The 16,566-nt window shown below is 42.1% G+C and overlaps 1 protein-coding gene across 1 annotated transcript in view; it reads right to left on the reverse strand.

Moving 5' to 3' along the window:
- Positions 1-11,097: 11,097 nt before the first annotated feature.
- Positions 11,098-16,566, reverse strand: part of TXNL4A (thioredoxin-like 4A) — a 14,776-nt gene continuing 9,307 nt past the window's right edge. The window contains exons 2-3 of the mRNA XM_006875893.1: positions 13,253-13,356; positions 11,098-11,269 (exon numbers count right to left, since the gene is read on the reverse strand). Of these exons, the coding sequence (XP_006875955.1) occupies positions 11,098-11,269; positions 13,253-13,356 (276 nt within the window). The remainder of the gene's footprint in view (positions 11,270-13,252; positions 13,357-16,566) is intronic.

The following is a 16,566-nucleotide window of genomic DNA, read 5'->3' on the forward strand; positions in this document are numbered from 1 at the left end:
AGCCTGTCCCAAGCTATAGTATTTTCAGTTGTTTCATATGCATGTGAGAGTTGGAAAGTGAATCAGGAAGACCGTAGACAAATCGAGAATAGATACATCTGAATCTTGGTGGTGGAGAATATTAAAAGTACCATGGACTGCCAGAAAACCCAGTATGTCTTGGAAGAAGTACAGCCAGATGCTCATTAGAAGCCAGGATGGCAAGAGTTGGTCTCTGGTACCTTGGACATGTTGTCAGAAGGGATGAGTGCCTGGAAAAGAAAACCTTGCTTGGAAAAGTGGAGGGTCAGCAAGAAAGAGTGAAAGACCTTTACCAAGCTGGACTGACACAGTGACAGCAACAATTGTCTCAAACATAATGACAATCATGAGGGTGGCGCAGAACAGGGCAGTGTTTCATTCTGTTGTGTGTGTAGGTTGCTATGAGCTGTAACCTACTAGATGGAACCCTGGTGATGACGTAGGATAAACACTGGACTGCTAAAATGCAAGGTCAGCAGCTCAGATTAAGGATGAAGGATGAGACTGTCTGCTTCTGCCTTAGAAACTCTATGCAGGGTCATCATGCTAGGAGGTTTCATTTTTGGGTTAAATGCCTTTTGAATGAAAAGAAAGACCTAAGTAAACGTTAAGTCTGTTTGGATGTCTGGATGTGCTTACAACAGTAAGCACATAAACTCTTGCTCTAGGTCAACAGTTTATGCCTTAGTTTTCAAGGTTCTGCAAACGCCCCACAAGTGTGATCCTTTTGGGATATGAGAATGGAAGGAGAGTTTGTGACGTCAAAATGTTACACTTTTTATATCCTGATGAACTTGGTATTTTATGGCTCCTTGTTGAACAATAACATCTGTAAAACCTTTTTCATTTAATTAAAATGCAGACAGGCAGCATGATACTGAAAAAGCTTTATTAGCCATTGCTAATGGTTAATCACAGAAATGTTGATATAGTATAGTCAGAAAGCACATACTGTTTACTGAGTTTTGAATCCACATTAACTCCTTCCTAACTGAAATGAAAATCAATTCATTTTTTTCTGTATACAGAATCTTTTCTATACAAAAATATTTTCATAATTATAGGAAACTAAGGTACTTTTTTTTTTTTTTTTACTAACTTTGGTTTTAAGTTTAAAAACTGTGCGTTAATTGATATGTAAATCAACCTGTACCTCTTTCAAACTTCTTTTTCAGACCTGAAGACATAGGACATCACCTGAACATGTAATCAAATGAAAACTGGTCTTTTGAGTAATCTGTATGTAATATGACTTCTGATTTTCATCATAAAATAAAAGATTAAAATAACAAAGGCAATGTTCTAAGAGTATAATTAAGGTGAGTCATTTTTCTAACCACTTAACAAAGATGACTACAAACAGAATGTTTACCACTCTTGGTAACAAATAAAAACATAGGTCTCCATACATTAGCCTCGTCTAGATATTTCATATAAGTGGAATCATACGATATTTGTCCTTTTGTGACTAATATTCTTAGTGTATTTTTGTTGTTAAATGCCGTTGAGTCGGTAGGGTTTCTGAGTAGTGACTGGTGAGTTTGAACCACCAACTTTGCAATTCAAACCGACCTTGTGGTCCAATGCTTATTCTACAGTGCTCCACTAGGACTCCACCTTAGTGTATGGCTACACTATATTTTGCTTATAAGGAGCTCTGGTAGCGTAGTGGTTACGAATCGGGCTGCGAACCTTAAGGTCAGCGGTTCGAAACTACCAGCCGCTCCGCGGGAGAAAGATGAGGCTTTCTACTCCCGTAAAGATTTACACCCTCGGAAACCCTGTACAGGGTCGCTATGGGTCGGACCCGACTCGATGGCACTTAACAACAACAACATCGTCTATAAAGAAGTGCAGCCAGAGTGCTCCTTGGAGGCCAGGATGGCTAAGCTTCGTCTCTCATACTTTGGACATATTGTCAGGAGGGAACAGTCGCTGGAGAAGGATGTCATGCTGGGTAAGATGGAGGGTCAGAGAAAAAGAGGAAGACCCCCAATGAGATGGATTGGCCAAGTGGCATCATTGATGGCGTCAAGTGTGGCAGCAGTAGTGAGGTTGGCCCAGGATCGGACATTGTTTTGTTCTGCTGTGCATGGGGTTGCTATGAGTCGGCTCCGACTCGATGGCACCTGACAACAACAACAACAACAGGGCTTATTAAGCAGCTCTGCTAGAGTAGTGGTTATGAATTGGGCTGCAAACTACCAGCTGTTCCATGGGAGAAAGATGAGGCGTTCTGCTCCTGTAAAGATTTACAGCCTCAGAAACCCTGTACAGGGTCGCTATGAGTTAAAACTGACTCCATGGCACATAACCACCACCACCATCATCTATTAATGGACAGCTACGTTGTCTCCACCTTTTGACTATCATGAATAGTGTTGCAATAAACATTGGTGGATACATTTCTGTTTGTGCACCTTTCATTTCTTGTGAGTATTTAATTAGGGTTGGGACTGAGCCATATAGCAGTTGTAGTTCTACATTTAATTTAGAGGAGGGGGATTTAAGATTAACTTTATTTATTGAACTTCTTATTGTGAATTGAGTGAAGGTTTACAGAGAAGATCATTAGCTTTACATTCAACAAATTATAAACTTTGTTTCATTTCATGGCAACAACAGTTATCTGACTTCCTCCCTGTGAATCCCCATTTACATCTTATACTTCACAAATGAACAAAGCAAAACTATTTGTTGCACACATACAAAACAAAAAGCATACATTCATTTGAATGTCCAAAGGGTACATTCTGCAAGCCAGCCTCCTGCCCACAGGCACACAGCCTTACTCAGTTCATGGGTCTAGAGCCTGCAGCTGCTCTATCTCTCTATGCCACCATCTCTGCTGTCACTGTGTTTTTAGACAGGATCTCACTTGCCACTCATGCTCTTTCTTCTTGATGGTTCTGCAATGGTCTGTTCCTGAAATTAACTACTTCCCCTTTTAGTTACACATCTTCTATAATTACAGTTTTGATGATAACAATATATCCTATGATATATATCCTAACAGTTACTCACAATTGAATCATAAAGGCCTATCACCATGAGCCTCCACCACCTTTTACCACTTCCCTCTGGAAAAGAGGAAAATTATTTAGTGAGGATTCTACCTTACCCCCTCATTCTGAAACTAAGCACACTCATAAAAGCTTATAAGCCAGCCACTTTATGCCTTTATAGCCCCCTCATTTTTTATAACCAATGTCTAAATTGGCCATTCCTATGGCGTCTTGTACCAAAAGAAAATGGTCAATGTTCGACCATTTCAAGAGACAGCATATGATCAAGAGCCAATGATACTGCAGGAGGAAGTACAAGGTGCATTGAAGGAATTGGCAAAGAACAAGGCACCAGGAATTGGTGGAATAAAACTTGAAATCTTTCAAGAAAGTGAGGCAGCACAGGAGGCATTCATTTATACCAAGAAATTAGGAAGACAACTATCTGGACAACTGATTGGAATAGATCCATATTTGTGCCCATTCCAAAGAGAGGTGACCTAAGGGGATGCGGAAATCATCAGACAATCTCTTTGATATCCCATGGGAGTAAATTTTTAATAAAGGTAATACAGAAATGGCTACAAGCATACATTGACAGAGAACTTCTAGAGGTTCAAGCCGGATTCAGAAGAGGCCATGTAACAAGGAATATCATTGCTGATGTCCAATGAATATTGGCTGAAAGCAGAGAATATCAGAAAGATGTTTGTTTACTTGTGCTTTATTGACTACGCAAAGGCTTTCGATTGTGTGGATCATGACAAGCTATGGACATTGCAAAGCATGAATATTCCGGAACACTTAATTGTGCTCATGAGGAATCTGTACATAGACGAAGATGCAGTTGTTCGAATAGAACATGGGAACACTGAATGGTTTCAAATTAAGAAAGGTGTGTGACAGGGTTGTATTCTTTCACCATACTTATTCAACCTGCATGTTGGGAAAATCATCCGAGAAGCTGAATTATATGAAGAAAAACGTGGCATTAGGATTAGAGGAAGACTCATTAAAAACCCATGATATGCAGACGATACAACCTTGCTTGATGAAAGTGAAGAAGACTTAAAATAGTTACTGATAAAGATGAAAGAGCACAGCCTTTGGTATGAATTACATCTCAATGTCAAGAAAACAAAAATCCTCACCACTAGACCAATAAACAACATTCTTATCAATGGAGAAAAGATTGAAGTTGTCAAGGACTTCATTCTTCTTGGATCAACTATCAACACTCATGGAAGCAGCAGTCAAGAAATCAAACGATGTATTGCATTAGGCAAATCTGCTGCACAAGAGCTTTTTAAAGTGTTGAAGAGCAAAGATGTCAGCTTGAGGACTAAGGTGCGCCTGACCCAAACCATGGTATTTTCAATAACCTCATATACATGTGAAAGCTGGACAGTGAATAAGGAAGAATTGATGCTTTTGAATCATGGAGTTGGAGGAGAATATTGAAAGTGCCACGGGCTGCCAAAAGAACCAACAGATCTGTGTTGGAAGAAGTGCAGCCAGAGTGCTCCTTGGAGGCCAGGATGGCCAAACTTCGTCTCTCATACTTTAGACATATTGTTAGGAGGGACCAGTCGCTGGAGAAGGATATCATGTTTGGTAAGGTGGAGGGTCAGAGAAGAAGAGGAAGACCCCCAACAAGATGGATTGGCAAAGTGGCAGTATCAATGGGCTCAAGCGTGGCAACAATAGTGAGGTTGGCCCAAGATCGGGCAGTGTTTCATTCTGCTGTGCATAAGGTTGCTGAGTCGGTACTGACTCCATGGCACCTAACAACAATGGAGTCCTGGTGTTGCACTGTGGGTTAATGCGCCAGACTGCAAAGCTGTTTGAACTGCAAGGTCAGCGGTTCAAGCTCACCAGCTGCTCCTCGGAAACCCTATATAGGGTCGCTATGGGTCAGAATCGACTCCATGGCACTTAACAACATCAACAGTGTGGACTCCTGGTGTAGTGCTGTAGGATGAGCACTGGACTGTGAACTACAAGGTCAGTGGTTCAAATTCACCAGCTGCTCCTTGGAAACCCTATACACAGTCGCTGAGTCAGAACCGACTCAACAGCTCTTAATAACAGCAGCAATCAACAGTGCAAACAAGCTTGTTCCTTTATATGAATCATCATTCCATTCTGGTTGGAATTTTCAGCAACTGCATCCATAAGCAAAAGCCCAGTTTATCAAACTGTAGCAATTTATAATTGCTCACAGGGGCTAGGTCAGGGCCCATAAACTCAGGAGTTTATGCATCTTCCTAAACTCAGATCAGCCAGCCCTCTCTCTTCTCTCTCTCATCTCAAGGTCAACCGATATCAGTGGAACACGGCCAAACTCAGCCCATGTCTTCATTGCTGCATTCCCCGGCCCCCCATTTCCATTCACAAATGAAGCATATAGACTGCTCACAGGTTCCCTTTAAGTTTCAGTCCTAAAAGGGGGTTTGCATTGATGGGTTTCCCAAGCAAAGGGGGTTTGCATTGTTTTGATGCTTCCCAAGCAAACAGTCGGCTTGAAATTCAAACAGCCAAACAGTCTGCTTTTTTTTCTACAGGTCTTTCTTTCAATAAGAATCATGTGTTCTCCCAGCAGTTCTGGGTTGGTCTGAATGTCTTCTCAAGTGGGAAAGTTCCATCTCAGAAGGTTCTGGATGGGGCTCAGGATTCCACCTAAGGTCCCATATTCTACAATGGCTTAACAAGCTTATTGCCTTGAGCAAATTCTAACTCCCCTTTTAGCAAACCCAATCAATTATAGGTTGAGGATGGGCTTACAAGCTTTCTATAGTCATAATTTCCATTATTCATTTCTATCACACATAAATAATAGGCCGGGGAAACCAATATCCACAAGACAAAACGTACACATTTTCTCCTCCTTTATCCGTTCAGCCTACATTTTGATATATGTATGTACTCACAGAACACTGTTCCAAAGTCTTGTACAAATCACCGTTTCCCTCTATCCCATTTAACCCTTGCGTACCTGAGTTTTCCTTTATCTTCATTGTTCATCTGCCACCGTCCCTCTCCTAGTGTACTGCCCTCCCCATCCTTGTATGTTACCCAAGCTAACAAGTGTCTACCCTCTAGCCAGTGAAGTACTCTCCCCTCCCTCCCTCCTGGTAACCATCAAAGAATGTTTTAGTATGAAAACATTTTCTTTAGCTTTTACAATAATGGTATCATTCAATATTTGTCCTTTTGTGATTGACTAATTTTGCTCAACATGACATCCTCCAGGTTTATCCGTGTTATGAGGTGTTTTTCAGATTCATTATTCTTCAAGGTTACATAGTATTCCATTTTGTGTATTTACCAAGGGAACAGATAGAGCTCAGAAACAACCAATATCATTCTACTGAATTCGTTTTTGGGTAGTTCCAGTGTCTCTTCCTCAAATGCATTTTTGAGTTCTGCTTCTTGGTTGTTTGAGCTACTTTGTCTTGTTTGTTCACGTGAACAGGAATTTTCTGCCACTTTTTAGGCATTGTGGTGTTGTATTGGTATTAAGTAGATGAATATATGTTGGTGTATTCTTAAATGCTCACCAATTGCCTGCTGGTGGGTGTGATCAAGAGATAAGTTTCTGTTCACTGCTTACACAGTTCAATCCAGAGTGAATTTAGCCAATGTTGGTTGTAGTCGTTGCTCTTGCCCAACTAGTGGGACAGCACAGGATACGGCTGTGACTTGGCTGTATGGTCGCAGTTACTGTCCTTTTTGTCTCTGTGACCCACATGTAGGTTTCTGCAACATGCATGTTTTCACAAACTCTCACTATGGCTGTGGCAGGTCCTTTGGCTGCCGGTACTCATCAGGCATCTCCTCTCTTGCCGTGTCTATTCACCTCACTCTCCCCCAGTAGGCACTCAGTCCACTTCCCCATCCCTTCCTCTGGAGCTCGGAGTTCCGGGACCATCTTGTCTCTTTCCCATTTTCCTTGCTGCATAGAGCCTGCATACCCTTCCTGCCAAGTCTACCTTCTTTTCTCGGTCTCTCTACATTTAATTTTTAACAGCTCCATTTTATACCCCACTTGCAGTGGGTGAGGGTTTCAATTTCTCCATGTCCTCACCAACATGTTATTTTCCTTTTACACAAGTGGTTGCAGGGACTGACGAGCCAAAACTGGCAGGTCAGATGGCTGGTTGCTGATTCACCAGACTGCAGAGGTAGTAAGTTCAAAATCCATGGGTTAAGTGTTAATCTGGAGGCCTCTCCCAACATAGCTGCAGGAGCTGATGAACCCCAAATCTGCTAGCCAAGCAGGCCACCAGTTCACAGGCTGCAGAAGTTAGTAAGTCAGGTCAGACAGCAGGTCTGTAGCGCACGTTCCAAGAACCGGAGGTGGGACAAAGATGAACCAGATGCCAAACCCAGAGCCACCTACTACCACTGAGTGATTTCAACTCATAGCAAGCCTACAGGACAGAGAACAGCTCTGTACCGGTTCCTTTATGGAGTGGCTGACAGGTTTGAACTGCTGACCTTGCAGCTAGCAGCACAATATTTAACCCACTATGCCACTAAGGCCTCTTACTTTGCCAGTGCATTCCTACATATTGAATGCAGACCACACTCCCAAGGAAATTAAAGGTGGTGACTTAAATGACACCCTTTAACAAGGGGCAACTCAAGAAATAGCCCACCCTAATTCTTCTTTATTAGCACAAAGTAGAACTACAAAATGGCATGGAGGCCATTTTGACTTGCTGTGGCTTCACAAAGAGGAAGGAGAGTCAAACTCACAATCAGCTTCAGGCTGATTCCTATGAAGCACAGGTCAGAAATGCCTCCACCCTGCAACTCTTTACCCTATTCTGACACCATCCTTCCCAAAGCACTGTGTTTCCCAGCTGGGTTCAATAATCCATTACAATGGCCACACAGAACTCACAGACAATACTCATGGTCATGGACTGTATTAGGGAAGCGCGCAGGGTCCAATTCAGGGCCAGCAGCAGGAGATGTAGGGACTGCAGGCAGGTACATCGCAGTTATGTGGTCCCTTAGCCTATGCCCTGCTCTGGGCAAGTGTTATAAAGCTCCTTTAGGTGAGTAGAAATGGCCAAAGGGTGTAGGCACACAGCTTTACTTGGCTGATGGGCCAGAAAGCCCACAGTTGCTCTCTTTTGGCTACTTTTCTAGGTAGGGATCTCAAGCTCAGTTCATGCTCTTCTTTCTTGATGGTTCTGAGATCATCTGTTCTTGCTTCTGATGTGGCTCCTTTAAAACTCAGTGGGACTTGCAGAAAATACCCACTCAACCTGGCTTCAATGGCTGGATGATCAGAGCGCAACTAGAAGAAAGAGAGGAAAAAAAAGAGTAATCCGATACAATTTGATGAACTTGACCTACACCTATGGATGCAGTAGCTCAAAAAAGGGAACAAATCTTTACAGCGAGGATCATTCCCACCCCAATACACAGGGTCAACAGGAATGGGCACCTTGGACATTGGCTACCCAAAATGTGCATGGGGGATGTTTACAAAGGCAAGAAGTGACTGGCTTTCAAGCTTTTAAGAGGGATCCTAGATCCAGAGGGTGCAGAGGAAGGTAGACTCTCCACTGAGTAGTATCCAATCTGTCTGGGTGGGGCTGATGAAAGGAGATGGGGATAGCACTCACGTGGTACAATAGTGAAAAATTACTATCAGGACTGACTGTGAGGGTTGGAAATGTAAAGGTAGACATTTTGTAGCAAAAGGAGGGGAGTGGTTGACTTTGCAGGCCAGGAGCGGAGGTCCCTGGGACCATCAAGGGAGAAGAGCAGAGAGCAGGACCCTACCCAGAGAAACAGTAACACCAGAGATGGAGACAGAGATGATGACGTGGAGAGACTCTAGACTGAGAGGGACTGTGTGTTGACAACCGGGGGGGCAGGCTTGCAGGGTATACCCTTTGGTTGGTTGATGATGCATGGAGGGGAATTGTAACCACAGCAATGTAACAATAGGATGAACATAAAACTAATGTTCTCCCACGTAAACTATCATATAATTCACACTAAAACAGTTTGAAAAAAACTCAGTTGTTTTTTGGCAAAACTAACCAATCCTGGCATTAGAGTCCTGTACACTCTATTTGCATGGTCTCACCCAATCACTTGGTGGGAATTAAGACTTTGAATAGAAAAGCCTTATGAAGTAAATCCAAGTTACCACAACTCACTCCAAAATGGGACCCTAACCACAGACAGGCAGGGCAGGATTTACAATATACTACAAAATGGAGGACTTCTAGTGTGGCACTGTAGGATCAGCACTGGAATGCAAACCACTAGGTGGGCAGTTCAAACCCACCAGCTGCTCCTGGTTGCTATGAATCTAAATGGACTTGATGACATTTAACAACAACATGTCAAAGGACTTACTGTACCACAACCAGTAAGTATTCCAAGTCCTCTCTTTACTTCCTACAAGCAAAGTTGTATCATCTGCATATCACAGGTTATTAATGAGTCTTCCTCCAATCCTGATGTCACATTCTTCTTCATATAGTCCAGTCTCTAGGAGTATTGGCAAAGCACACAAGATTGAACAAGTATGGTGAGAAAGTACAACCCTGACTCATCCCTTTCCTGATCTTCTTCACTTATGTACAGGTTCCACATAATAAGCACAATGAAGAGTTTGGAATTACCGTTTTTTGCATTGCTATCCATAACCTATCATAATCCACACAGTTGAATGCCTTTGCATAGACAATAAAACACAGGCAAACATCTTTCTGGTATTCTCTGCTTTCAGCCAAGACCCATCTGACATCAGTGATGAAAGTTCTTGTTCCATGTCAAAAAGTACTTTTATTCTAATAGTATATTCTTTCTGTACTAAAGGTTCTGGATTCCCCTCCCAATTATAGATTACTAAAATAAATTTTGGTTACGAAAATCAGTAATCCACCCCTCTGTACACAGGGCAGATAGGGATGGGCAACTTAGATATTGGCTACCTGAAATGAAGGGGCGATAAAGGCACAAAGTGACTGGCTTACAAGGTTTCAAGAAAGAGTTTAGTTTAATAGTGTGTGGGGGAAGAAAGAGTCCCACTGAATACTTTTCATCTTGTCTAGATGGGCCTAGTGAAAAAAGATAGGGATAAGATTCTTATGAATCAATAGTAATTGGTATCATGACAAATTGCAACTGTCACAACTGTAAAGGTAGAAGTTTTCTAACAAAAACGGGGAAGTAGTTAATCTTACAGTCCAGAAACAGAGGGCCCTAGGACCATCAAGGGAGAAGAGCACAAGCAGAATGCAAAACCTTACCCAGAGAAGCAGCGACACCAGAGATGGAGGCAGAGATGGGGACATGGAGAGAGGGAGCAGCTGGAGGGACATGGAAAGAGAGGGACTGAGAGCTGGAGGCCAGGAGGCAGACTTGCAGAATGTGCCCTTTGGTGGTGTAAACTATTACATATGCCTGAGTGTTTAAAAAAAAAAAGAGCTAAAGTGAACAGAGGGAAATACTGTTAACTGATGGCATATGGAGGGGATTATAATCATTGTAATGAAACAAGGTATATGATTTGAGTGCAAAACTGATGATCTGCTCTATAAACTTTCACTCAATCCATAATGTTGTTGTTGTTAAGTGCCGTAGAGTCGGTTCCGACTCATAGTGACCCCATAAAGGGTTTCCGAAGCTGTAAATCTTTATGGGAGCAGAAAGCCTCATCTTTCTCCCACGGGACTGCTGGTAGCTTCGAACTGCTGACCTTGCGGTTCACAGCCTGATTTGTAACCACTACGCTACCAGAGCGCCTTTAAAACCCTTTGAAAAAAAAAAAAAAAATCAGTAATCCATTCAATCAGGCTTCTTAAAACACACACATATAACTTTGTACTTTATTGAGTTAGGTATTTACAGTTATTTGCCAATATAAAAACACAACACAGAGTCAGACTGAAAATTTAAGGCTACTAAATCCTTACTTCAAAAAGACACTCGAGCTCCGTGAGCTGCATGTATGCTTGCCAGCATTTCCCCAAAGCGCTCAATACTTTATAATACACCACAGGGAAGGGACTGTGCAGACGCCCGGCAGCAGAGGTCAGTATCGGTATTTGGTGGAGTAGTCCTTTGGAGACACAACCAGCCCCCTGCCTTTGCGGGCCCCTCGGTACACGGTCTCTATGATGTCAATCATCTCCTGCTTGTCTTCCATGGCCCAGTTAATCTTGTTGTTGTTACCGGTGCCCAAGTCAATCATTATGTGCTTGTTCCTCCAAAGAGAAAGAGAGAGTACAAAAAGGTCGGGGGTGGGCTGGGTGAAGACACAACAGGGTTTGTTCTGTTGTTACCGATGTTGGGGGGTCGGGGGAGAATGGGTATCAAAGACCTTTCAAAAGACAATTCCATGGAAAAATGCCTGCTATTATATATACTGCATGCCATGTGACTCTAAGCTCTCTTCAGCCTCACAGGCTACAGGTAGAGCCCCGAAGCTGCACTAGTTGCTTACACCGAGGAGACTCATTGAGACCCAATTTAGGGATTTTTAACTGATGCCGCAGTGAGATATGACACTTAGGAACCTGGATGGTGGGGACAGAACGCACGTGGGAGTCAGAGAGCAGACTAAAGCTATGGCGTGGCATAGGCTCTGACTCATGGTGACCCTGCTCCCTAGGGCTTCTCCTGCGGGCATCTTTACAGGACCAGACATCCATTCCTTTTTCCTGCAGTGGCTGAGTGGATTTGAACTGCCAACCTTTAGGTTAACAGCCCACCACAAACCACGTGCGCTACCCAGGCTGCAAACTATGGGAGGCAAAAGCCTAAAATGCACCCTGCCCCACCAAGACTTCCTGCCCTAACCCCTGGGACTCTGACAGTGATAAGGCCATGCCCATGGGATATGTTTCACTGCAATGTACAAGGGATTTTACCGAAGTAACGATGACACCAGAGCCCTGGGCTGAAGTTACATCATCCTGGACAAGAGATTTTACAGGTGTCATGAAGGTTATCAACCAGTGGCTTTAAAACAGGGAGTGTCCTCTGGATTATTCCTTTGAGCCCAACCTGATCCCCAAACCCGACCCACTGCTGTTGGGTCAATTCTGACTCTGACTCTGAAGATTTCCGAGACTGTAAATCTTGCTCTCATGAAACAGCTGGTGGTTCGGAACTTTGGGTTAGCAGCCCAGCATTTAGCCCACTGTGCCACAAGTGCTAATTCTATGGGATCTCTTAGTTCAGTTTTCTCAGCCTAGTGGCAGAAGAGGTCAGAGAGAGTCAGTGTGAAGAGAGGACTAGACACACTGTGGCTGAGCTTGAAGATGGTGGGCCAAGCAAAAGGAGTGAGTGGCCTCCCAGAGCAGCACAGAGATGGCCGAGCAGCGACACGAGTGGGTCTGCAACACCCTCCGCGCCGGGCTGCCCCACTGGACTTCTTTCCCATAGAGCAGTGAGCTAATATATGGGTGCTGAGTTAGGTTGCTAAGTTTGTGCCAATTTGTCACACAGAATGGAAAGCTAATACAGACTCTCCATCTTCCAGACTCTCCTGACAAGCTTGGGAGATCTCCGTCTAGAGGATGAGACAAATGCTCCTGTTGGTATGGCACTGAACAACATGGAACCGGGGTGGAGCACTGCAGGAGAAGTACTGCACTGCTAACCACAAGGTCAGTGGCTCAAGTCCACCAGTTACTCCTCGGAAACCCGGGTTGTAACTGGCTCAGTGGCACTTAACAGCAAACAAAGTGACATATTGCTATATATATGTTTTTAAAAGTCATCTACTTTAAAACAGATCTTTTCATCCACAGATGATATTTCAAGTTATCTTAAAAGTAAAAGTGGCTTCCATTCAACTACACCACACCTAAATTTCTACAAAAGGAAATTTTGTTACTGAGTAACTGTTAAAATTAGAATTGTAAAAGACTGTTTGTTGATGCTGTGTTACGACTGCTCAGAAATAAAAGACTCTAAAGATCCACAGAGCAAGTACAGTGGGCTATGTATTGGGCTGCTAACCGAAAAGTCAGCAGTTTGAATCCACCAGCCACCGCACGGTAGAAAGACGAGGGGCTTTCTGCTCCCGTGAAGATTCACAGCCTCAGAAACCCTGTACAAGGTCACGATCAGTCAGAACCGACTCAACAGCACACCACCACATCACCAAAGAGTTCATGATCACATTTTAAGTTCCAAGCGACATTCAGTCTAAGTAACAACTTTAAGGTAATGCAACATACCTGAAGAAAAACATGACAGTACATGGATCATATAACTCATACATTTTGTTGAAGTCAGGTACTTCTGTAATATCCACAAGATAAATAACTGCAAAATTTTTAACCTAAAAATGAAGGAGATAAAAAAACAAAGCCCCTAAAATAACAAATCAATCTGACTTGCAATCTGCAACAGCACACTTCAAACAAAGTCAGTTTGTGTAAACAGGCCAATTTTCAAACCAGCCCCCAACTTTTTCCCAGTTGCGCTGACATGCAGGACAAGACAGCCTCAATCAGGATCTGCGTGTCAACTGGTGCCCACAGCTCATTTTCTGTTATTCCGCGGAACACTGAGAACTAGCTAAGCTTTATTCAAGCAGCAAGTTACATAAGACCTGCAGAGAATTTCCACAAATATATGATTCTGATCTAATAATAATCCATATATGTTGTGTGTTCATCAAGTCGGTTCCAACTCACAGAGACCTTGTATAAGGTTTCTGAGAGTACCCAATGGGTTTGAACTGCTGACCCTGTGGCTACCAGTCCAATGTTTATCCTATAGTGCCACACCAGGACTCATGTAACCTGTAAACCTATACATGTAATCCATATATAGGTTTACATATTTTATTTTTGCAAATACTTCACAATTGCATGCATTAAACTGCTCTATGTCTCTAGATGTCAGAAAACTTCTAATTACTTGGATTTGAACACTTATAAATACTAGGATACAGTACTCCAAAATAATATAGTATATAATAATTTTTCTTTTAATTAAAAAAATTAACTGCAAGCTCTTCAGAGATTTAGAAAAATGAATGGAAATAAAATCATCTCCAATCTCAACACTCAGAGGTAAGTGCTGTTAGTATTTTACGATAATCCTTCCCATTTTTTTTTTTTTTTTTTTTTCTTTATGTATCATTGAGTCGGTTCTGACCCATAGCGACCCTGCACAGGGTCTCCGAGGTTGTAAATCTTTACGGGAGCACAACGCCTCCTCTTTGTCCCGTGGAACCACTGGTAGTTCGAACTGCTGACCTTGAGGTTGGCAGCCTGAACCGTTTCTATAAAAATCTACTTAAACTGTTTAAAACCATTGTTAAGTAAAATCCAGTGATCACACTACAACATTTTGAATTCTAATCTTAAGTATGAGCATTCTCTTATGGAAATCACACACTTTCCCAAAAAACTATTTTATGGTGGCATAATGTTTTCTAATTTTTCATGAAAATAAACCAGATTTTTAAAAATCAGTATCAATTATTGAGCTATAATTTTAACACTCTTAAATCTGTACAGATACTTCACTATTCTACCAAAGGATAACTGCCTAAAATATACTCTCTAGATCAAAGGATGTGAACATTTTAAAGGTTCCTTGTAAATATCATATCCATGTGCTCTAAGAGAGTTCATACTAACTTATATGCATAACGTTTCTTAACTGTAATTTATGGATAAAATAGCATTGTCTGGAATTTGCTTTAACTACTACAGCATGAAAGATGTCCGAGACACTGAGATGACACAAAACTGACAAAATGCTAATAGTTGCTAAAGCTGAGTGATTAAATTGCTCTGAAAGTATGACTCTAAATCTCAGAAATATTCTACTTATTTGTATTTGAACACTTGTAAATGGATCCTAAAGTTTATATGGAAAGACAAAAGACCTGAAATAGCCAATACAATAGTGAAGTTGGAAGACTGATCCTAGCTGCCTTCAAGACTTACAAAAACTACAGAGATGCAAACAGTATGGTACTGACAAAAGAATAAACAGGCCAGGGAAGAGGACAGAGAGCTACAAGTAGATCCAAACAGAGCCAACAAGCCTTTGACAATGGAGCAAAGGCAATTCAATAGAGAAAGACTAGATTTCCAACAAATGCTGCCAAACGGGACATCATCACATACACAAAGACCTTCCTTCCGTCTTTCACAAAAATTCACTCAAGAACTATTATCATTTCAGCAATAAGAAAACAAACAACGTAAATTAAAAATTGGACTAAAGATCTGAACAGAGAAACCTCATAGAAGAAGATGCAGAGATGGTAAATAACATATAAAAAGATCTTCCCATGATGTCATTAGTGATTTTCTAATTAAAATAACAAGACACCAGTATATACCTATTAGAATAGCTAAAACATAAAACCCAGACACCACAAAATGGATGGCGAGACCGTTGAGCAACAGAGACTCTTATTAACGGTGGAGGGAATGCAAAATGGCACAGAGATCTTAGAAGACGGTTTGGCAGTTTCCTACAAAGTTAAACATAGGCTTACCATGTTCCAGCAACTGTTGACTTATGTCCATATAAAAATATGCACAGGTCTAGTTACAGCAGCTTTATTCATAATTACCAAATATTGGAAGCACTCAACATATCAATAGGTGAGTGAATAAAGAAATAGCCATACAATGGAGTATTGAAGTTCTGACTCATAGCAAGCCTGCACGCTTCCCAGGGAGCCCAGTAGGTTTAAATCACTGATCTCGCCGTTAGCAATCCAGAGCACACCAGGACCCACAGTGGAGGACTAGGCAATGATAAAAAAAAGAAATGAGCTATTAAAGAGCAAAAGAGAAAACGCACATGGAGAAACCTCAAATGCACATGTTGTTGTTGAGTACCGTGGAGTCGGTTCCAACTCGTAGTGACCCTCCACAGGGTTTCCGAGGTTGTAAATCTTTATGGGAGCAAAAAGCCTCATCTTTCTCTTGCGGAACAGCTGGTAGTTTCGAACTGCTGACCTTGAGGCTAGCAGCCCAATTCGTAACCACTATGCTAGTTAGATGAGAAGAAGCCAGTCTGAATACGTATGAACACAGGAGTCCAAATATATGACATTTTGGAAAAGGCAAATTATAGAGACAGCCAAAAGATCAGTGGTTATCAGGAGTTCGGGGGGAGGGAAGGGATGAACAGGTAGAGCCCAGGGCAGCAAAACTATCCTGTATGACACTGGACATATGACATTAATTAAGACAGACTAGGAAGAAAGAGTGACGAACTACTTCCGAATATTTAGTCACTGTAAACTTTATGAATGGCAGAGAAACACTGTCAGATATAGTGCCGGAAAATGAGCCTCTCAGGTTGGAAGGCGCTCAAAATGCGACTGGGGAAGAGATGCCTCCTCAAAGTAGAGTTGACTGTGATGACACGAATGGAGTAAAGCCCGTGGGAGAAAAGCCCCCCGGTCCTTCATTTGCTGATAGGGCACAACTCAAAATGAAGAGAAACAGCTGTAAACAGTCATTGAAAATCGGAACATGGAATGTACGAAGTATGAATCTGGGAAAATTGG

Source organism: Chrysochloris asiatica, unplaced genomic scaffold (assembly GCF_000296735.1).
Source record: "Chrysochloris asiatica unplaced genomic scaffold, ChrAsi1.0 scaffold00345, whole genome shotgun sequence".
Lineage (NCBI taxonomy): Eukaryota > Metazoa > Chordata > Mammalia > Afrosoricida > Chrysochloridae > Chrysochloris > Chrysochloris asiatica.